The sequence below is a fragment of the Pelophylax lessonae genome (assembly GCF_965119305.1).
Source record: "Pelophylax lessonae genome assembly, chromosome: 3".
Lineage (NCBI taxonomy): Eukaryota > Metazoa > Chordata > Amphibia > Anura > Ranidae > Pelophylax > Pelophylax lessonae.
Window position 1 is genome coordinate 532051830 of NC_138770.1, and position 23607 is coordinate 532075436.

The following is a 23607-nucleotide window of genomic DNA, read 5'->3' on the forward strand; positions in this document are numbered from 1 at the left end:
ATGCTCACTTTAACCAGCACAGTCAATCAACCTATGGATATTATTCAGGCCCTGGTGCTCTTATTGTGAAAATTTTCATATGTAATAAGCAAGAACAGTTTAGAGAGGATTCTAATTTTTCAACTAATAAAGTCAAACCTTTAAGGCTCCGTTTCCACTATTGTGACTTGTGCGACTTGACACACGTAAAGTCGCATGACAAGTCAAAACCCATTATTTACAATTGGGTCCGTTCTAACTGCTGCGAATTGAGTCGCAGCGACTTGAAAAAAGGTTTTTGCACTACTTTTGGGTGACTTCAGTGCGACTTGTCCCTCATAGAAGGAAGTCGCACTGAAGTCCCCAGAAGTAGCCGCAAACAAATCGCGCTTAAAGTAGCGCGACTTTGTAGCCGCAATAGTGGAAACGTAGCCTTAGTTTAAAATGATTTAATTTTGAAGGTATCTTAAACATTTAGAACTAAATGAGGACCGACCCCAATAGCACACACTAAATACATATATACTGTTATAAAGCAAAAGCCAGCTATCATAGTTGACCTTTTACTAAAGAATTCCGAACATGCCAATTGGAGTAAAGTCAATATATACTCCATAAGATTATGTTGTTTTCTTCTTTTTTTTATTATTTTTAGTTTTTAGTGATAATCATCTTTTTCAGTGTGAGATTGGATTTAGGGAGGTTATGTACAGAATGATCCATGCCTCAACTGTAGGGCTTTCCTAGGGAGCGATGACAGGTGCTTATGACTGCTAAAAGTATTTGCTGCCATACAGAGATTTTCCAACTTGTTCCATTCCAACCTTTGATTAAAGCCTAACTCCAGGCATTTTTTAAAGTTTTGGATTTAGTAGGGAAGAGTTACGATTTTTGCATGAATGAAAGGTTTAGACAGCAATAAATGTGCTGTCAGGTGTTTGAATCCTTCCCCATGCTCACTTCCAGTAATTACTTTACTGACTCAATGCCTAATGTAGGTCTTGGACTCACTAGATCAGAGTGTCTCTACAGCCTTGAAAAAGTGGCAGCTGCTGCATGTTTATCATCACAGGTTCACTTTAACAGTGGATTGCAATAATAATCTCTGCAGGTCAAACCGATCAGATAATGTGGTTGTGTCTAGTAAGTTGGAGGACAGGCATATATCTAAAACTGTCCAAACACTGGTAGATTTTCATATGAAGGTTTGTAAATATATTTGATAATTCAATCAGAGACTAGACGAAGGCCGTTCACCTCAAAATTTCATTTGATTTTGGAATGAATGAATTTTCCAAATCTACAGCATATTCACTGTTATTAATTTGTTCAAAAAAAAATTTCAGTTATGCTCCAATACATTTTTTGTCACTGCTGGCAAAAACAGCCATCAATGTGACCTCACTAACCATTAGAAACAAAGGTTCCAAAAATTACGATATTTTGAGCAAAATTCTGCTAGTATATGGTCCGCTTAAAGTAATTTTAAAGTCTCGTTTAAAAAAAAAAAAAAAAAATTATAAAAAAATAACAAATATGTTATACTTACCTGCTCTGTGCAGTGAGTGGCCTGAATCCTCCTCTTCGGTGCTCCTGGCCACTCCCTCCTGTCCTGTTGAGTGCCCCCCACAGCAAGCAGCTTGCTATCGGGGCACCTGAGCCAAGTCACCGCTCCCTGTGTCCATTCAGACACAGAGCAGTGACCTGGCTTCACTGCCTCTCTCTCCTGATTGGCTGAATGGTTTTAATTGACAGCAGCGGGAGCCAATTGCGGTGCAGGTTTTTAGTTGTAGAGATGAAGTTCATTTGTCATGCATTACTGGAGTTTAAAAGGCTCACTTCATAAGTTTCAGCTGCCTTATGATGCTTTCTATTTCATCATCTTTCTCAGCAACACACCTGCCTGTCTGAAAATCATATTTAGTTAACCTGTAATGGCTAAAAATATTTCAAGAAGGGAGGTTTTCTTCTCTGCCACTTAGAATTGTCCAGAGCCATCTGATTGACTGGTTTAGAGAATTAATCTGCCTGATTTTTTTTACTCCAGGACAAAATGCATATGCAAAAAATTGCGTTGTTAGAAGATAATCGCAAATATTTCACATAGCGTAAAAGTGTAGAAAATTGAAAAATAACTTCAAAGATCAAAGCTAGACAGCAAATATTAGGTAACCCAATTGTATTGTAATTCTATTCTCTATATTTGAAGTGACAGGTCTATCCCCTGACCAGTTGCTGCTATAGATGCATGCTGTAGGGTTTTCAATAAAGAACAATGCAAGGTTTTTTTAATTCTCCCTCTTTTTCCTAGAGCTTATGCATTCTTGTCTGTAGCAATTTTATCAACATACTGTAATTCTATCTATGAGTCTCTTAAAAAAAAGAACATAACCATTTATGCCTTCACAAACAACATAAATGACAGCACTGTCCCTATACGTAACATGAATATAATATAGTGTTGTGTATGGCACCAAAAATTACATATGTAAACATAAAACATGTACAGTGTAGTGAACCTTTTGCGGCTCTTCTCCTTCCGCTTAGTAACCGGTTTTCACAATCCATAAAAATAATAATCTTAATAAATAAATAACTTTTATAGAGACTGCACAATATATGACTTTTGATTTATTTTATTAATATTATTATTTTTATTGATTGTGGAAACTGGTGCTAAGCAAAAGGAGAAGATCTGCTAAAGGTTCACTACATTGTACACGTTTTATGTTTACATATGTTAATTTTTGGTGCCATACACAACACTATATTTATGTATAAGGACAGCACTGTCATTTATGTTGGTCAGTTCTAAAGGGATATTACACCTTTAATGAATAGCAGCAAATTTATATTTTTTTGCTTGTAGCGTGAGTTTTTGTTTATTATAATGTACAGTGTGTGTATATGACCATCATCTTTTTTGAGGCCATAAGAAATGTTGATGTGGACCTTTAAGTAACTTTACATGTCTGCCTCAATAACATCTCTGATATGTCACAATATAATGTAACAGTATAATTTTTCAAGCAATTGGTAAATTCTAGCTTTAAAAATCCTTTATCTAGGCTGAGATGATGTCAACAGTTTGCTGCAGAAATATTTCCTCAGTCATCTTCTTCCCCGCAGCAATCAGACTATAGCATTGTAATTTTGAAATTTAAAGATGAGAAGCCGCATCAGTAGGACTGATCCATGTCAGACATTTGTTAAAGCAAAGAAGTGCAAGCACCAGGATCTGCATGAATATGAAGGCATTGGAGTTGATTTACTAAAGGCAAATAGACTGCTCAATTTGCAAGATGATTTTTCCTCAGAATATAGTGAATGCGGTGAAGCTCTGCTGGCTTCTATCATCCAATTGTGTGAAAGAAAAATACTTTATTTTCCTTGCATGTGATTGGGTAGTTTTTTTGCATACAGAAATGTTCACTTTTCACAAGCAGGTATCAAAATCAGCAGAACAATAATGGATATGCTAATAGACGCATCATTTTTCAGCTTGAGAAAATACTATATGTTACCCAAAAGAAAAGACCTAAACATCAAAAAAACAAGTATGCACCAAAACTTTCCGAGTGACCAGGAAGGGCTTTAGAGCCTGCTAGTAGGGTTCACATATTGAGAATAATACTGGGTCTAGCCCCTAGCATTACAAAATCAAAAAGTGGAGGAATAAGAAAGTAAAGCCCCGTACACACGATCAGATTATCGAACGATCTGTCGTCATTTTTTTGTGGCATGCTAGTCTGATGTGGAAAGTGAAGAGGTTATTTTCATACGAATTTTCCTGTATGACAGAATTCTACTTCAGAAGTGATGTCATGTGTTGGATTGTTTTGTATGTGTTCTTTCTCTCTGAGCATGCCTAGTCTTGCTCTTAAGATTTTTTTCTGTCGAAATCTTTACTAATGAGACGAAAATCGGACTTTGTATTACGATGACAAAAATGTTATAGCCTGCACATCAGGATTTTGTCAGCCGAAAAGTCGGAGTTGGCTGTCGAAAACACCATACTAACAATCCGAAAATCGGCAGATTGGTCGTCGGACAAACTTTCCCTACAGATTTTCTTATCGTGTGTACGGGCCTTTAAAGACAAAAAGGAGAGAGAGAACCTAACCAAAAAAAAAGAGTAGGTCCCAGAAAGAAAGAGAGAAGAGAATAAGAGACAGAACAGAGAGGAAACCCAGAGATCAACCTTACAAGGTCTTAAAGAAAGAGGGAGTCCTGATAAGGATACAAAATATCCCTAGAAATCTATATGGACATAGCTAGCCCATAGCTTCCATACTTTCCTAAACCATGATATGGTATCATTAACCACTTGACCTCCAGAAGATTTACCCCCCTTCATGACCAGGCAATTTTTTTTGTGATACGGCACTGCCTTTCTTTAACTGACAATTGCGCTGTCATATGACACTGTATTCAAATAAAATGTATGTCCTTTTTTTCCCCCACATAGCTTTCTTTTGGTGGCATTTGATCACTTCTGCGGTTTTTATTGTTTGTGCTATGAACAAAGAAAGAGCGACAAATTTAAAAAATAATATAAATATATATATATATATATATATATTTCCTATCTGCTATAAAACATATCCAAGTAAAAAATAAAAAAAATCGAATTTCTTCATTTTAGGCCAATATGTATTCTGCTACATATTTTTGGTAAAAAAAATCCCAATTAACATATAATAATTGCTTTGCACAAAAGTTATTGCATCTACAATCTATGGGATATTTGTAATATTAGTAATGGCGGCTATCAGCAACTTATAGCGAGGTTGCTATATTGCTGTGGATAAATTGGACACTAACTGACACTTTTTAGGGACCAGTGATTAGTGCAAACAAACATGCACTGTCACTGTAATATTGACACCAGATGGGAAGGGGTTAACATCAGAGGCGATCAAAGGGTTAACTGTGTGCCTAGCCTGTGCTTTCTCACTGTGAGGGAGAAGCTTTGACTAGGGGAAGGCCTTGATGCATGTTCCTGCTTTGCAGGAACACAGGATCAATACCTTCCCTACTGACCAAACGGCAATCTGCCTTGTTTACATATGCAGACTGCTGCTCTGCCTGTGTACTGTATAATCGGCGGCTGCCGGCGGACATCGAGTCCGTGATACCTGCCGCTGGGTTCCTGCTAAATGTGATCACAGCAGAAGCGGTGTGTCCTGGCAGTACGTGCGCACGCCCTCAAACCCAGAAGTGGCAGATCACGTACTAGGTGATCTGGCACAGAGCAGCGCCCTGCCACAGTATATGTACAGTGGGCAGTCTGCAAGTGATTAAGCTTGCTAGCAAGGTGCTCCTTGAGCATAATGCAGGAAACCTTTCATCTGAACATAGTGATAGGAACTGAGGGCTTCTTCCAAGAACGGGCTATGGTAAGTTTGGCGGCTAAAATGAAGCGAATCAACTTTAGCTTTGCCCTTGGTTTATTTTCTGCCTGTTCATTTAATAAAGAAATACGGGGTAACTGTGGGACTGGCGTTTCTGTAACCTTTCGTATCAGAACAAAAACCTTATTTCGGATGCCCTGGATTTTAGGGCATTCCCACCAGAGATGAAACATGGTGCCATAAGAATGACAGCCCGAAGGCATAGAGGCGAGGAGGCTGGGAATAGCTTTGATAGGCATATCACCATCGGAGGAGGACCTTAACACTCACCTTCACCAATGTATGAAACATTCACTATAGCTATACCGGAATGGAAAGAAGAGTAACAATGGTTCAGATCTTTATCAGAAGCTATCTCCGAGTGCTAACTAAAATTTTACCACACTTATTTACCCCTGGGGAAAAGTTCCTATACAATTCAACTTCCCTTGAAAAGTGAGCAGTCTTTTTGCCTTTACTAAATCAAGACCATTGTTTGTAAGCGGTAATATACTTTAACATTGCTGAACATCTATGAGTTTAACATGAAAAATCTCTACAGTATGTGCAGGGAAATGGTTATGAATGAATGATACCAGGTTCATTTTAATGCTTATGTATTAACACAACTCTATTGTGATACAGTGATAGAACTGCCATGTGTGAAAGATTACACCACTTTCTTATTTTTGTCAGTTTCTTCATTTATTAAAAACTCAATAAAAATACTTTTAAAAAATTACGAGATGGCCCATCTGAGCTTAATCCAAGAAAATACTAAAAGGTCATAATAAAATGTCAGAATAAAACATCATAGCTTGTGGAGCACATTGAGATTTTATTCTTATTCAAATATTGATGTATTACACGGTGTATTAACAGAAACTAATCATGGTAAATTTTATAACAGCATCAGACGATGTATTTAGAACCCTTTCCATCAAAACACTGTCAATATGATAAGTGGCATTTTTATAACTTTCTGTCTTTGCTGTCTACATTTTCCCTATTGTCAATGGTGAAAGTAAAGAAACATGATTCAACTATGCTAAGCATTGCCGTTCTAGTTAAGATAATTAGCTGAACAGATGTGCAGCTGGAGTATCTCCCTGGTGACCGGTCCTCTTTATGTTTCTACACCTGTTCCCCTGTATCACTCAGCATTAGAAACAAGAAATATGCATCTTGAAAGAAAACCTGTCAATAGAACATATAGTACAAAATGGCATTAATGGAGGCACCACAAGGTGAGGTTGTCATGTTGCATTGTTGGGGGGGGGGGGGGGATATCTGAGCTCTGAATAGAGATTTGCATACTGAACAATTCTGCGTTCTGGGGCTCTCGGGGGAGTGCACTGGAATATTATTTTTACAGTACCATTTTATGTCCTTGCGCCTTGTTTTGCCTCCTATCTCAAAGCTGTACCAGTTTGTACGATGTAGTTGATTTACTAAAGTAGTAGAGGGTGTTCATTTAGTAAAGTGAAGGCTTGTTTGCACCTACAGGTTGCAAAGTGCATAGTTAAATTTGCATCTTACAATATGTTACTGTAATGCAGGGCATAGAGGTGGTATTCATTATAAAAGCAGCTGCAGAAGTGGCCAATGCAAACATGTGGCAGCACATCACAACATGGTAGGCTGCACCTTCAAAGAAGGGTCATGTGCATTGACAGCGCATTCATAGGTATTATTATACAGGATTTATATAGCACCAACAGTTTGCACAGTGCTTTAAAAAATGTGGGGAGGCAGTACAGTTAAGCTGGCCAAAGATGGTTTGAATCTCAGCCGGTTCAGCAGGAACTGGCCAAGATTTGAACCTTGTCTTGCAAGCTGAATGTACCCAAGTTGATCGATAAATCAACTTGAGTACAACCAAACTATCGAATTTTACATGCAATAGTTGCTAGCAATAATCACTGTGTTCTCCCGGGCCAGAATGGCTTCCCCCACCAGAGGAACACAATGGCTCTACGGGAGGGATTTTCCCATCAACAGTCAGTCCTGCAACCCGTGGTTGCAGGAAAGAAAATCGTTCCATCTATGGCCAACCCTACAATACAATTCAAAACAAATAGAAGGGCGAGTGATACAAAAGGTAATAACTGTCTGGCAGTTGTTTGAGAATTCAATTTTCAGTTGTTTGGTAGAGGTGGTATGGGCTTCCCTGAAGAGGTGAGTTTTCAGGGATCCCTTAAAGGTAGCAGAGTTGGAAATAGCTGTACATTATGAGGAAAGAAGTTCCAGAGGATGGGAGAGGCTCTGGAGACATTTTGGATGCAAGTTTGGGAGGAGGTAACACGGGAGATAGAGAGTAGGAGATTATAGGAAGAGGGAAGAGGACCGTTTGGATGAAATTTTGAGAAGAGCATGGTGATATAGCTGGGAACAAAGTTGTGCACGTCTTTACTTGTTCATAATTTGAATTCTATATGCTGGGCAATAAGAAGCCAGTGGAGGGGTTGACAGAGTGTAGTGGCAGACACTAAGGGGTTCGTAAGGTGGACAAGTCTGGCAGTGGCATTTATGATGGATTGAAGAGGGGAAAGCTTGTGGAGAGGTAGGCCAATGAGAAGAGAGTTGAAATAATCAAGGCACCCTTTTCATAATGAAAAGGATGCCTTACTGCAGTGTAGTGTAGTGCACCACAACTGTCTGCAGTAGTGTAAATTAAACCTGAATGGTATGTATGTTAGTGAACAGGGTGAAGCTGTGTTCACTTTGAATACCCAGTTATGTGTTAGAGAAAACGTTTTATTTATTTTTTTTTTTTTTCACTCATACATGATTTATTGACATTAATTTAGCAAAGTCAGTGTTCACTGTGCTAGATGAATATCCTCTATTTCTTTACGAATCAACTCTATTGTTTGTTTGTTTTTAGTATAGGGTCCTCTTTAAAGAGAAAACAATATATTCAAGGGAATAATGCAAGCTTTTTAAATGTACCCTTTAATATATCTTGCCAACGATTATGACCATCATCCATGCTTTATAATCACTTACGGAAGGTAAACATCACTTGAACATGCATTTGAATTTACTATTTGATCCCTGTGTTCTCCAAAAATGATACTTACTACCTTGTTAGCATCATTATACATCAACATGACATTCTGAGTGGCCACTTGGGATCTTGCCACGGTTTAAAATGAGACAAGGAGACATTGTTGTTTAATATGTACAATGTGAAGGAATTACAAAACAATGACACACAATACCTTACATACACTACATTTACAATCACAAAAGGAAAGTTGTATTCCAACTTTGATGGCAAAGTGTTGATAGAGATATGACCCCACCCCTTAAACAGGGGAGACTTCTCATGCAAGTAAAAAAAATATTACTCCTTTTTTTCGGCACCTCACCAGGTTGTAGAAAAGCATTTTTTTTTATTTTTTTTTTTATTTTTATTTTTTTACAATGAATTAAATAGATTTTTTGAAAGGCCACTTCTCATGCTGTAGTACAATAATATCTGAATCACAGAGAGGCCTCTTTAATTGTAATGCGTTCCAGACAGAAGAAAAACATGTTTGGAGGTTCACCCTTTAAGCAACTGGAGGAAATAATGCTTCCAGAAGTGCATGTATCACAGTGGTAAAAAAACGATATGATCCTTTGGCGAGTGCAATTCTGAAGCACTAAACATATGTGAAAATTTAAATGTAAGCTGGATGAAAATGGCAAACATTTTAATGCTTTACATATATCAAGCTACAGTCATGTGACTTAGACAGATGTGTTGTTTTATCACAGGAGTTATTGTGGTAACAGTAGGCCTATGAAATGAAGGTAAAGATAATGTTTTACCATTAAATACTCCCATTAAAGTGTACCTGCGCTTTGTTTTGCTTTGCCTGCCTAATGCCACCCATTGGAGCGGTTTGTGCTTACCTTTTGTTCACTTCCTCATTTGCCTAGAAAAGTGGAGCAAAATACTAGTACTTCTATGCATGAGGGAGCATCCATGTGCCAACGCTAACGCTTGATGATTGACCGCGTAAGAACTAGCGCTGCCTCATGAGGGTGATAAATAGTGTCCTCTACCGTGTGTAGTCACCAACTTGGCCCAACCTGGAGCTCACACAGGGCTTCATATTCTCGCTCTCACAGGTGAACCGAGCAGCTGTGGACTAAGTAAGAAAGTAAGTAATAGGCAGCTGCTGAGGCCAGTGGACCAGTTGCTTTGTCTGCATGGATATGCATCTTTAAAGTCTAATTGAACTCAGCCCAGCTGAAAACTTTTCAGGTTCATCAAAACAAAAGGTGTGCAAAGACTTAAGCATGGTACACACTAACAGTTTTTTTTTCATTCAGTCGGAGCCGCTGTACTAATGATCCAACGTTAGTACAGGGATCTCCATCTGCTGAGCTGTTGTATTATGACAGGGGGATGCCCCCCCCGCCAGAACACTCCAAACAGTGCTCTCAGTCATTGGCTGAGAGTGCTGATCTGGAGCCGCTCGGCTGCTGGTTTTCCATCATGTTCATCTGACAGAAGCTGGCCAAACGGCCAGGTTCTGTTAGACTGGCTGACATACATACACACGGGCCACATTAGGCCTTGTTCACACGGGGCGATTTGATCCATGCTCCGTGCAGGGCCACATTTTACTGGTATAGGCATGAACAGGTGTTGCATTTTTCAGGTGGACTTTTTCACTCCATGCAGCTCTGTGGGAAGTCAGATGTAAATGGACTTGTGTCTGTTTACATCCACCTACCTCCAAGTTCATCGGACTGCCTTCTTTTCCATTTTTCCAGACCTAAATGTGACAAACGCCCTTGGCGCTATAACGGGTCCACCACAGTCCATTATCAAAATGTGAACTGGCTTGGATCTGTTATATTGCTTTTGGTGCTGCTCAAAGTAGAGGTGAAAACATGTGCCTGTATCTCAGAACATGGGGTGCAGGCTTATCCTGATACCAATCCACAGGGCTAATAATTGTGAAGAGGAAAGGATCACTGTTACACCTACCTACAGCCTCCCATCCTACATGTCTACACCACACCGCAGATCCTGAACCATTTTGCCACGCACACTGGGCTTGGCAGGGTGTGTGGCTTGGTGGAGGTATGAAGCTGAGGTCGCTCCTTATAGTTTATTTACCTGAGCTGGTCAGGAGTAGCAGCAATCCTTTCCTCTTGACTGGATGTCACAACTGATGTTCCTGGACCCCCTGCTCAAGGAAGTGGAGCAGCAGCACATGAAAAGACCCTAAAGCAGCAAAGAGTTTCAGATGCTCAGCCCATACAAAGTGATAAGCAGTAGTTAGGGACAGATGATAATGACTGGACGCAGACACAGTGTACCCAGCCACAATTATCTGTCCCTAACTGCAGGTAATTGCTAGCTCTGTGAACAGCTGAAAACAGTCATGGATAGCTGAGACAGCCATCAGCCTACCATTGCTTGGTTTGGGCTTCATCTCTTTGCACACACTTGCCATTCCAGCCCTAGAAATCTGCAGATTCTTGCCACTGGAATTTACAGCATGTGCTAATCGCACAAGACGAATGAACTAAGGGTCCTTTAACACAGGTAGCATCTGTTCCTGGTCAACAGAGGATCCGTGCACAGATCTCCTCCTGAATCAGAGCAGAACATAATAGATGTTGCTTTTATGACATCTGTTTCTGTCCGTTTTTTTCCCCTGTCACAAGATGTGGAGCTTGATGGACCCATGTTAGGTCTAGGGCAGCAGGATGTAAACAGACAAGCATCTGTTTACATCCTTTTACCTCTGATCGGTAACATACAGGGCCAAAAGGTGGAAAAATGCACAAACTTAATGTTTTTTTTTTTTTTTTCATACCAAGAGGAACTCGGAGGTAATTGTATTTAAAGGATAATACATCTGTTTGTATTGGCCTGCCCATAGACTAACACTGAACTTCTGTTCAGATCCGTTTGAAAAACTGACGGAGGATATGATGGGAGTGCCCATGTGACAGGACTCTAGCTCAAAAAACTGAATCCCACTTTCTCAAAAAATTTTCATGAGACTCGACATCGTTTTTGCTTAGCTCCCAAACTAAAATGGAATGTTCTGGGGAAAATTCATATGGAAGATGAGTAAATAACATACTGAAAGCTTCTAGTTACAATCTGGATATTCAGTTTGTTTTACAATTTATTACTTACACGCATTATTACCCTTAGGCCGGGTCTTAAAGCAGCAGCAATTCCCTTTCTAATTTGGGTTTTTGTTTTGACTTGAGTGTTTATATTAATATTTTTGGATATTAAAGGTGTCTGTAAAGCCAAAAGGTTTTCTTCATATTATATAGAGTAGAGAAGGGTGAAAACTCCCTAGCAAGAATATATGTGCTGCTTGTGTTCCACTGCAAATATTTCCCTTTGTTTCATGTCCTGAAGATGCAAATGGAAATGAGAGTTAATCTCTATAAAATGATACGGAATTTTTATCTTACAGAATTGTCTGAGACGGGTGTCCCTTATGAAGGATTTTCCCTCACTTCTTGCTCAGGTGACAACTCTAAGGCCATATCCTATTTGTGCGTCGTGGCAATGCACGCTAAAATGCATGTGTTAATATACGTTACCACAAGGTATGGCAACGCAGCTGCTCTTTGTGTATAATGTTGTCATGTCATTCACAGTGAATGGCACACCAATATATTTTACAGCACGGTCCACTGCAACACACCACAAAAAGGATCACGCATGTTGCACATTGCACACTATGGTACATTGACAGCCCATTAATATTGATAAGGCTGACCTAACGAGTGTGCACCACAGTGGAATGCTAAAGTGTGAATGGCCCCCTTAAATTTTGGATCATAAGTCACTTCTGGTCACTAGAACAAACAGAGGGGTGAATTTCTCCAGAGGGGACACAAACAGCAATGAAAAACCTTATGGGAGTAATCCTTTCTCTATCCACTCTATCCTAAACAAAAACAAAAGTTTGCCTTTACATACACGCTAAGAAATAAGAATTCATATTTAGAGAATATCTAGACTATTGATGTACTTTTAAAGACTAACTCCAGAAAAACTAAAAGTCCTTACTTGCAGTAGGGTTGCGCCCCCTCGCTGCAAGGGTTAACTGCCCATTTCTGTATAGGGGACCGGAAGAGAACTGTTTCTTACCTGATCCTCCTCTTCGTTGGCAGACGGTGCTCCCCTACGCTCTGGCAGTGGACTGTCCCTTGACGTCCTCACGTTCAGTGTAGGGCTACAGACCCTGCATCAGTCTTATTGATATTAAAGAACCTTAGACTGTCAGAGTGTAGGGAAGAAGAGCCTGCAGGGACCAGTCTAGCAGTGTAGAGGAGCCTGTGTAAGAGAAAGATCGGAAAATAAAATTGCTGTACTCCTGGACATAAACGAGCAGTTAGTCCTTGCAGCTTTAGGTAAAATAAAAGGATCCAAGAGTTGCTTTAAGCAGAAACAAAATGTAACAACTTCACAGTGAAATATATAATTCTATTTGTGTCACACCATGATATTTAAGTGTGAGGAGTTATACTAGGAAGTATAGCTGGGTGCCACAAAGGGGACTTTACAATAGGGTGCTTAGGTATTATGTGGTATACCAGATATGACAAAAAAACATATATTAAAGTAAAAAAGCAAAATATAACTTTATTGTAAACAGCAATAAAAAATACACTGTGATTGGAGGAGTCACAGTATATTGTACAAAATTGGATTATATCACACCGACAATAAACAGCCATATAATTTCATACAAATATAGTCATATACATATTCTCCTAAACACAAGGGTAAGTAGTGTGTATGCTTTTGTACCCAGTTGCATCCACAATGGATGGTCTTTGTGCAGGAGGCGTGGTAGCCCACAACAATTAACCCAACATGTTTCGCAGCACTACCGCCGCTTCTTCAGGGGTATCTTTGAGGGTATCACATAAATATATTTGTCATGAAAGAAATGTACTAATGAGCTAAGGTGATAAAGAAAAAAGAAAAATACAATTAGTACAAAATCATGATATACATATTTGTAATAGCTTGTACATTTAATGATATAATGTCAGAGCTTATTCAAAATAGTGGCTATAGTAAACCAAAAAATTGAATAGTGTCCATGACACAGAAGTCAAAAGTAATGTACACTATCCTACCTGTTCGGCATGCAATGAAGCACGCTGTAGTAGGAGGTGCGACCACAAGGCCAGAGGGAAACCCCCCGGGGGCGGACACAGGAGACCGAACACAAATAGGGCATACAAATGCAGCTGAAGAAAAATATGATCTACAAGATGAAAAAGAAAAAATAAATAAAATATATGCTTTTTATTTTCATGTATGGCCACCCTGTTGTCTCACCTAGAAAGAGGAGACAGGAGGGGCACTTAGTGTTTTTAGCTTAGGCCGTAGCTCATGGGGCTATGGTGGTTAAGAGAGGTTGTCTTACCTCATAAGACAACCTCTCTTAACCACCATAGCCCCATGAGCTACGGCCTAAGCTAAAAACACTAAGTGCCCCTCCTGTCTCCTCTTTCTAGGTGAGACAACAGGGTGGCCATACATGAAAATAAAAAGCATATATTTTATTTATTTTTTCTTTTTCATCTTGTAGATCATATTTTTCTTCAGCTGCATTTGTATGCCCTATTTGTGTTCGGTCTCCTGTGTCCGCCCCCGGGGGGTTTCCCTCTGGCCTTGTGGTCGCACCTCCTACTACAGCGTGCTTCATTGCATGCCGAACAGGTAGGATAGTGTACATTACTTTTGACTTCTGTGTCATGGACACTATTCAATTTTTTGGTTTACTATAGCCACTATTTTGAATAAGCTCTGACATTATATCATTAAATGTACAAGCTATTACAAATATGTATATCATGATTTTGTACTAATTGTATTTTTCTTTTTTCTTTATCACCTTAGCTCATTAGTACATTTCTTTCATGACAAATATATTTATGTGATACCCTCAAAGATACCCCTGAAGAAGCGGCGGTAGTGCTGCGAAACATGTTGGGTTAATTGTTGTGGGCTACCACGCCTCCTGCACAAAGACCATCCATTGTGGATGCAACTGGGTACAAAAGCATACACACTACTTACCCTTGTGTTTAGGAGAATATGTATATGACTATATTTGTATGAAATTATATGGCTGTTTATTGTCGGTGTGATATAATCCAATTTTGTACAATATACTGTGACTCCTCCAATCACAGTGTATTTTTTATTGCTGTTTACAATAAAGTTATATTTTGCTTTTTTACTTTAATATATGTTTTTTTGTCATATCTGGTATACCACATAATACCTAAGCACCCTATTGTAAAGTCCCCTTTGTGGCACCCAGCTATACTTCCTAGTATAACTCCTCACACTTAAATATTCAATAGGGACGTGGTGCTTTTCAAATACTTTAAAACTTAATAGAGATAGTCCTCTGTTTACATTCACACCATGATATGACTGTCAAACATGGCCGATATTTGAAAGCAATGTCGAGTAAGATTTAACTGCAGAGTGACAGTAGTCACTTCCAAATATGAGTGTTGGGTATTACACTCAGCAATTTGTCAGCCTCTACATGAAAAGATCTCTCTACTGCACAGAGCAGTTTGTATCTATTGTTAGGAAGAAATATTGAGGTGTGTCCCAGTGGCACAAAACACAAAAAAAAGCCTTGGTGGATCTCTCACTACCACCATTCTCGGTTAGTGATCTGCCTGTGTAAGCCACGCCTGTCTAAATACATGTAGTCCCATACTTTGGGAAACACTTCCCTATCCTATTGCAAAACCACCACGTAGTTCCATTAAAGTAGTTCTCAATCTAAATGACACTACTGTTACCATTTTAATATTTATATACTCAATAGATCATTAAAACATTAAATTACTGCAGAGACGTCTGCATTGTACTGCCATCTGCAAATTTCATGAAGTGCACACATACAAGCTCATAGAGGTTTGGCCATTGGGGAAACAGCTATTCTCCCTCCACAGCTTATATTTAGTCTCTGTATCCTTCTTACTCAAGCGAACCTACTACATATCCACTTTTTTTAAAATGTTTAATTATACTACAATGTGCTTTTTAATGCAATAAATAAAATATAAGTTCCTTTTTATCTTTCTTTTTGTGCCCTATGCACCAATTATATTATTGATATCTTAAAGTTGAAACCCAGGAAAACAGCTATATACACAAATCAAATACATAAATTATCTGCTGAGCATTTTATTTACTTACAACCAGTCTTAGGATTTAAAAGGCTCTATACTACAACACAACCAAGTGACACCACCTATATTTATGGAATGCAGTGGCGTCCTGTCTTTTCCCCTGGTCTGCTGATTTGACAATAAAAGAGCAGAGGTATTAAGGACTTCATTCTGCTAACTCTGCTCTTTTTACCTATTAGCATGTTCTTTGTCAGCACGCTTGCATGCAGCATACCCAACTTTCTCCCAGTCCTGACTCTCTTTCTCTCAGTCTGCTGCTGTAAAGACGATGACAAAAGGTTATTACCAAGTCAAGCTTAGTTTCTTAAGCTAGCTGCATTAACATAAATATATTTACTTACTCATTTATGAATACCCAGCAACATTAATTTGTGTATTTTATATCTGCTCGTAGTTTGCCTTAAAATTCCAATTATGGCCAAGATATTGATAACCTCTTCTCCTAAAAATGTCCTCTCTAGTTAAACTTCTTTGGCATATTTGACATTATATCATGCCTATTTAAAAAAGTGTCTCTTTGTATAATGCCATCTATGTTACATGCTTTTTCTATTATCCTATAAATGCGATAGCAAAAAGTAAGCAAGCGTTCTATTAACATAAAAAAGAAGCCACCTAATTATCATCTCATTAAATCAGCAATTCCCTATGCTTCTGTTCCCAATTTTAAGATTATCATTGAGCAGGGATACTCTTTAAAATAAATAGTACCCTTTTTATTTTTAAATATCATTTCTCCCTACACATCTTTAATCCATTTTGAAATGCAATTTTGATTCACAATTACTCATTACTTCATGATGAGTTGAGCTATGTGCAAAGTAGCTGTAATCACACCATATGACTGTCGTAACTATATAGTAAGAGTGAGGCTGCTTTAGCTAGAAAAGTGAAAATATCATGGTGCACCTTATAATTAAATTTATAGTGGGGCTAAAGGAATATGTAAAAGTTGAGTAAGAAAGAAGCTTTTCATAAAATATATCTCCTAATTTAGTCCTATTATTATGAAGTAAACCAAGTGTTATGTAGACATCTGTTTCCCATGGCACACCTACCCACTCTACAATCTCCACTCCTTTAATCTTATTATTACATTTGCAAACACTAAAACATGAATGTACTACTAGTGACAGCATGTTGTCTGCTTTGTATGCACTGCTAGTCTTTAAATCTATAGTCCATCAAACAAGAAAAAGAGAAGGTGGGCATACATTGCTTGAGCTAGCAAAAGCCTTGCAGTACGTTATAATATCCATTACACCCACATCTTGCTACCTTTTGCTGGGTTGGTTATGGAAATATGTTATAATGTAACCACAATATTCCATTTTGTTTTGGCTTTATATTATCCTCCTAACCTTGCCACTCAAAACTGGCCTAGAGGTGCCTTAATGCTGGATATTAGACAAGCATATATGGATAATATACCTATGTAGGAGCTGTTTTATCTACTAAAGGATTTGTATTTCTGTCCATATATTCCATTCCTGAATTTTACACAACTCTACCTGGTTGATGACCAGAGTTTTCTCTGCAGCAGTTAAAGAACTAGCTGAACCACCTCCCTGCCCTAACCCATGACTGAACAGGCAAAGAACAGGAAAAGGCTGGTCATCACTTCTCTATTCAGCATGTTCTCTGTCAGTATATATACAGCATACTGCAGCACACCTGATTGACTATTAGTGCTGCCCCTAGCTCTCTAAGTTAGTCTAAGCTCTACTGTACAGCGGATTACAAAATACTAATGCCATGTCAAATTCAGGTACCTACATTAGCTGTATTTTATTTTTGATGTAATACATCTTTAATGAATACATGCATGCATGCATGCATTATTTGCTGTTTTTCATACCCATCAGGAGTTTTGCTTTAAGATACAGACACCACTGAAAGGTGACGCTTTGACATTTTAAAAGTAATTGTCCTTTTCCTAGTAGAGGGCACAAAAATGAGTGACATGCACTAACCTGTGGCAAACAATAGTATACTGTAATCAGACTCATGAAATCTGATTTTCGATTGGTTTACCTGATTTACTGTACATTACTGCTTTCTGCACTTTGTAGTTATTTAAACAGTGATGACTGAAACATGAAGCTTTCAGTTGGTGAATCAGTGACTCTGACAGATGTAAATGTTCACATTTTTTAATATAACATAAAATTTCAGAGCATGGTATGAATTATTGTTGTGTTTTGTAGCACATTTAATTGATGCACAAAACATGAATTACTTTATATATTTACATATGGGTGTGTTGTGTTAGCACTTGGAGGTTTATATGAAGTCAGTCACTACATCAACACATTCCTTTCACTGTTGAAAATCTTTCTTGGAAAGGTTGCAATAACCCTGTATAGACTTACGTCAGAAGTAAGTCACCCTGTATTTAAGGATGCCTGTAAGACAGCACAGGTCCTCCATCTCCTGGAATCATCCCATATCGTTCAGGCAAAAGATAAACACCTATATATGTAATTGAGAACAGTTTAGCACCAAAGGCTGCTTTTCAATTCTCAGTTATAGTTCTACAGCCTCTAAAGACATAACATTATATCACTAACTACACAAGCTAACAAATCATCTTCCTATTCATTTTTTTTTAAACAATGAACTACTTTCAATAGTTAACAACTTGGGCAAAAAGGTGTATGCTTTCCATATACCACTGGGTAAATGCGTTTTATTTACCAGGAACCAAGAGAACTGAATTTTTTTTTTTTTTTTTTACAATCTGTAACCGTATAAAATGGTTATATTGATGGATAAAAAAAAAAAAAAAAAAAACAGAAACAATAGAAAAGCCTACTAAAAAGACAATATAGAAGTGTGACTGGGAAAGCAGTGGTAGTCCCCTAACTCCTGCCTTGCTTTATACCCGGTACTGTCATGGCCAGGAAAAAATTTGCGTAGACTTGATTCATATTATTTACATACATATGCAATGTTAATATCCTAGGGAATACCATGTTTTTTTATTTTTCTTACATTGTGATCTTAATACATGGTTATTTTTAAACTTTGCCTTAATTTATCATATTTTTATTTCAATTGCATACTACAGCCCTTTCATTTCCCATGTTTCACAAACAACTATGGTGGCATTTCCTTCAACATAGGCAATCTAGGGATGTTACGTAAACATTGTGTGAAAACTATGAACAATGTGGGTGAAATGGCCACTTTAAAATCTTAAGCCCTGGATGATAATGATACCCCACTTATAAACAGAGAAATGTAAAAATCCTGCACCATTGAAAAGAGAACAGATTCAGCTTGGTGGTTTGCTTTGTCTGAAGATTGATGGCACTTCTAGGCCTGTATGGAGAGTAACCTGCAGAAAAGAAACATTGTAATAACAGGTTAGCACTTAAATCAAGAGACTTACAAGAAATGTTTGGTTACATAAATACATTGTTGGTAAGGTTGAATAAAGACATCAGTCCATCCATTTCAACCTGTGTGGGTGTGTATATGTGTGTTTATGTCAATACCATTTCCCATATCCCTGTATATTGTCTTTGCTAATATGCCCATCTATGAGTTTTTGAAACTATCGACATTTGCCGGTGACACCACTGATTGTGGAAGAATGTTCCACATCCTTACTGCTCTAACAGTAAAGAACCCCTTATGCAGTTTAACCACTTTACCACCGGAGGATTTTGCGGTCTTACATCTGGGCCACTTTTTGCAATTCGGCACTGTGCGAATTTAACTGACAATTGCGCGGTCATGCGACGCCATACCCAAATGAAATTGATGTCCTTTTTTTCCCACAAATAGAGCTTTCTTTTGGTGGTATTTGATCACCTGTGTGATTTTTACTTTTTGCGCTATAAACAAAAAAAGAGCATAAATTTTGAAAAAATAACAATATTTTTCACATTTTTTTATATGAAATTCCCCCCCAAAAAAATGTAAAAATCAAAATTTTTTTTAAATTTTTGGCCAATTTGTTTTCTGCTACCTATGTTTGGTAAAAAAAAATTGCAATAAGTGTATTTTGATTGGTTTGCGCAAAAGTTATTGCGTTTACTAACTAAGGGAAAGATTTATGTCATTTTTGGTGTTTTTTTTTTTTAACGAGTAATGGCGGCGATCTGCAATTTTTTTTTTGCGGGACTGCGACATTGCGGCGGACAGATCGCACCCCTGACTGACATTTTTGACACTTTTGGGGGTACCAGTGACATTACTACAGTAATCAGTGCTATAAATATGCACTGTTACTGTAAAAATGACACTGGCAGGGAAGGGGTTAATTTTTATTGGAGAGGGAGGGGTTAATGTATGCCTGGTGCTTACTGACCTGTGTGGGGGGAGGGGACTGTGTGACACAAGGACAGATCAAGGGTTCAGCTATGCTGAACCCTGCAATCTGACCCTGCCTGTCACTTAGGAGATCCGCCCGCTTGTGTTTACACAAGCAGGCGGATCTTCACACTCGATTCCCCGACGATCGGGGAAGAGCAGCGGCGATCGCCGCCGCTCCTCCCCTGGCCCGACTCCCGCTGTGACTGAATACAGCGGGAGCGAGCCTCCGGCGGCGTGCGCGCGCCGCCGAGAGAGGGGAATGTCTGGTGACGTAGTACTACGTCGCCAGACGTTATCGAGCCACTTTGCCGCAGTACAGCTCTAGTGAGCAGTGCGGAAGTGGTAAGGTTAGTCCTCAAATTTTATTGAGTGGTCATGTGTCTTCTTAAGCTCCCTGAAACTGAAAAGTCTCTAAACTCTCTCCAGTTCCAGCACATCATTCCTGAGTATTGGTGACCAGAAATGGATGGCATACACAAAATGTGGCTGAACCAGAGTTTTGAAAAGTGGTAAAATAATAGTTTTATTTCTTGAGTAAATACCCTTTTTTGCATGCTAATATTCTGCTTGCTTTTGCTAAGTCTGTGACCTGCTAGGACCCCCAGATGTTTTTTTTTCCATTCTGAATTCCCCCAAAGGTTCTCCCCCTAACAAGTAACTACTTGAGTTCCTGTTCTTAGCACCTTACACTTTTCAACAATAAACCTCATTTGCCATGTAGTTGCCCACCCCCTTATTTTATTGAAGTCTTCTTATAAGGTTTCTATATCCTGCTGTGAAATGATTGCCCTGATTAGCTTTGTATAGTCAGCAAACACTTAGATTAAGCTATTTATACCATTTATTAAAAGATTAAACAGAATTGACCCAAGGACAGAGCATTGGGATACCTCACTCACCACTCTAGAACATTCTAAGTTCTCGCCATTTATCACCACCCTTTGTACACGCCCGTGTAACCAGTTTTCAATCCAGGTACATACCCTAAGGTTTTGTGAATTAGATGTTTTTCGGGAAATGTATCGAAAGCTTTTGCAAAATTTAGATACACCACATCCACAGGCCTTCTTTTATCTAGATGACAGCTCACTTCCTCATAAAGTGTTAACAGATTGGTCTGGCAAGAATAATCTTTCATGAATCCATGCTGATTACTGCTAATGATACTGTTTTCATATGCAAACTCCTGGATATATTTCGTTATCACCCCATGCTATCGATGTTAGACTGGGTGGCCTGTAGTTTCCAGGTATATACAGTATCTCTGACCTTTTTTGAATATTGGTACTACATTGGCTTTTTGCCAATCAGCTAGTACCATTCCAGCCCTTAAGCTGTCTATAAAAATTAGGAACAATGCTCTGGTTATAACCTGGTTCTTTGAGGACTCTTGGGTGTAAGCCATCTGGTCCTAGTGATTCATTTGCATTAGGTTCTTCCAGTCTTTTTTGGACACTGGCTTCTGTCACTAATGGTACAGTCTTGATTACTATACTCCTCCTTTTCCTTTGTAAAAACTGAGGAGAATAATGCATTTAGTATAGTTGCCTTCTCCTTGTCATTTGTAGCCAACTTCCCCTGATCATTGTTTATGTGGCTTATATGCTATGACCTTGCTTTCTTACTATTATTATATTTAAACATTTCATGGGATTTTTTTTACTCTCCCCTGCTATATGCCTTGTAGTCTATTTTAGCTGCTCTGATTGTGCTAATTTCTTATTGCATTCCCTGTAATGTTGGCATGCTGACAATGACCCTTTAGCCTTATATTTTTAAAGGCTATTTTTTTCTCTTTAATATGTCTTTTTACGTTAAAGTTTAGCCCCCCCAGGTTTAACCTTAGCTCTTTTATATTTGTTGCCCATTGGAATGCACTGGTTAAAATCTTTATTTAATATGTTCTTAAAGCACTCCAATTTTTCCTCAGTGTTCAACATCTAGAATTTGGTCCCATTTAATATCTTTTAGTATGCAGCGCTGTTTAGAAAAGTTGGCTCTTTTGGAGAATTTGGAAATTTGATAATTTAGTGTTTTTTTTTTTCTATACTATGTTCTATATTTATTATGTACAATGTAAAAAAAAAAATAATATAATATAATATACTTTTTATTTAGAAGGGTAAATGTGAAACATTGTTCATAAAGCATTCATTTTTTTACAGGTTCCAACAAAGAGGTGGATCTCTAGGTTACCAGGTCAAGCTTAACTGTTGTGCTGGAAAATCCCTGTTGACAGAGCTCATCTTCCTTCACCCTACCTCTCTTCTTATGCTGGTCATACAATACTCCACATCTTGCCTTCAGCCAGCCAGCTAAATGCAAAAAAACCAAGCCAATTTTGCATTGTGTATCAATATATTCTAACAGTGGGACTCCCCTACTGTCAGAATACACTGATAAGTGTTGCAGCCCATTGGCTGCATGCACTGATCGAGTGGAGGTTTTCCAACAAGCCCAATCATGAAAAATCAATCAATAGACTTGTTAGTTCCTGCTAACTCTGGCCAATATTCAATGCATGTATGGCCAGCTTTACGCTTTTCATTTCAATACAGATTTTCAACGGGAATAGAATAGTCTTAAAGCACTGCTTTCTTCTCTTTTTGAAAAACCATAATGCTCTTTTACAGCAGTGTCAAGTTTTCACCAAAAAATATTTAAAATATCAGTTTAACACTTAAAGGATTGAAAATAACATTTGTTTCCCTTTCCAAGTTCTTAAATACTCATAGGTATTGTAAAATAACTGCTCAGTCCTGCTGATTTCATCAGGAGTCAGCAACATTTGAGATGTACTGTATGAGCCATATGAATTCTGCAGATAACTGAAGAACAATTCTTAGAGGAAAGGTCTGCTGCACAGATTGGATTTTTTTAACTGATTGAAAATAGTTTCCTTAAGATAAAGTATGGTTTCGGAACTTTCTGCATAGAGATAGACTGTCACATGGAAGGTTTTGTCATGACTTACTTGTACATTTCGGTTGAGACTTATTGCTGGCATAAACACACCATCAATGTTCTCAAAGGCTACAGGTCCTTGCTGCTTTCCATTAATATGAAATATTAGTATGTGTTTGATAAGGTCAAGGAGTATGCCAACTGTGGTTCCCTTGTTTACACCTCCTTCTGTTCTGTAAATGGAAACATATTTTAATAGTTTGGTATACATGCATGTATGGTATACATGCATAAAAACAAATCTGGGTAACTGGTGGAACATAGTACTATTTTACTACAAAAAAACTGAGCATTAGATAAGGGCTTTTGTCAATGGCCTTTTGTTTCACATCCAAACTACTTTTCTCCCCATATAAATATAAGGGAATGCCAACAAAGTTTCAAACACTTAACAGTTGTGAAATTTGGGGCAAGTTTTTGCTTTGAAATGAACTCCATTATGGTTTTATGAATTTAATAAATGTATAATTCTTTTAAATGTTGATATCAATAAAAATGAATGTATTTTATGTCTAGTGGTTTTGAGTTGTACCTTAAAAATCTCACCTTTGAAAAATGTTTTTTAACATTGTCTAGGGGTGTGACACATTAGAGCCAACATTTAATAGTAAATAAAAAAAAGTATGAAACAGGTCAAATGCAGATCAGCAGGATGGACAATGCAGTTGAAAATACCTGCCAATGAATTATGAATGGTCTTGAAAGCATCCCAAAGTAAGCACCATTTTCC

At 38.1% G+C, this 23607-nt stretch overlaps 1 protein-coding gene across 5 annotated transcripts in view; it reads right to left on the reverse strand.

The window, feature by feature from the left end:
- Positions 1-12283: 12283 nt before the first annotated feature.
- TRIM67 (tripartite motif containing 67) overlaps positions 12284-23607 on the reverse strand; it is a 116761-nt gene continuing 105437 nt past the window's right edge. For 4 of the 5 annotated variants that reach the window (XM_082251616.1, XM_082251614.1, XM_082251615.1 and 1 more), the window contains exons 9-10: positions 22888-23050; positions 17217-18930 (exon numbers count right to left, since the gene is read on the reverse strand). In XM_082251616.1, the coding sequence (XP_082107742.1) occupies positions 18868-18930; positions 22888-23050 (226 nt within the window). In that variant the 3' untranslated portion in view covers positions 17217-18867. Of the gene's footprint in view, positions 12691-17216; positions 18931-22887; positions 23051-23607 lie in introns of those variants that run through there. The other variant, XM_082251613.1, reaches the window with a different exon arrangement.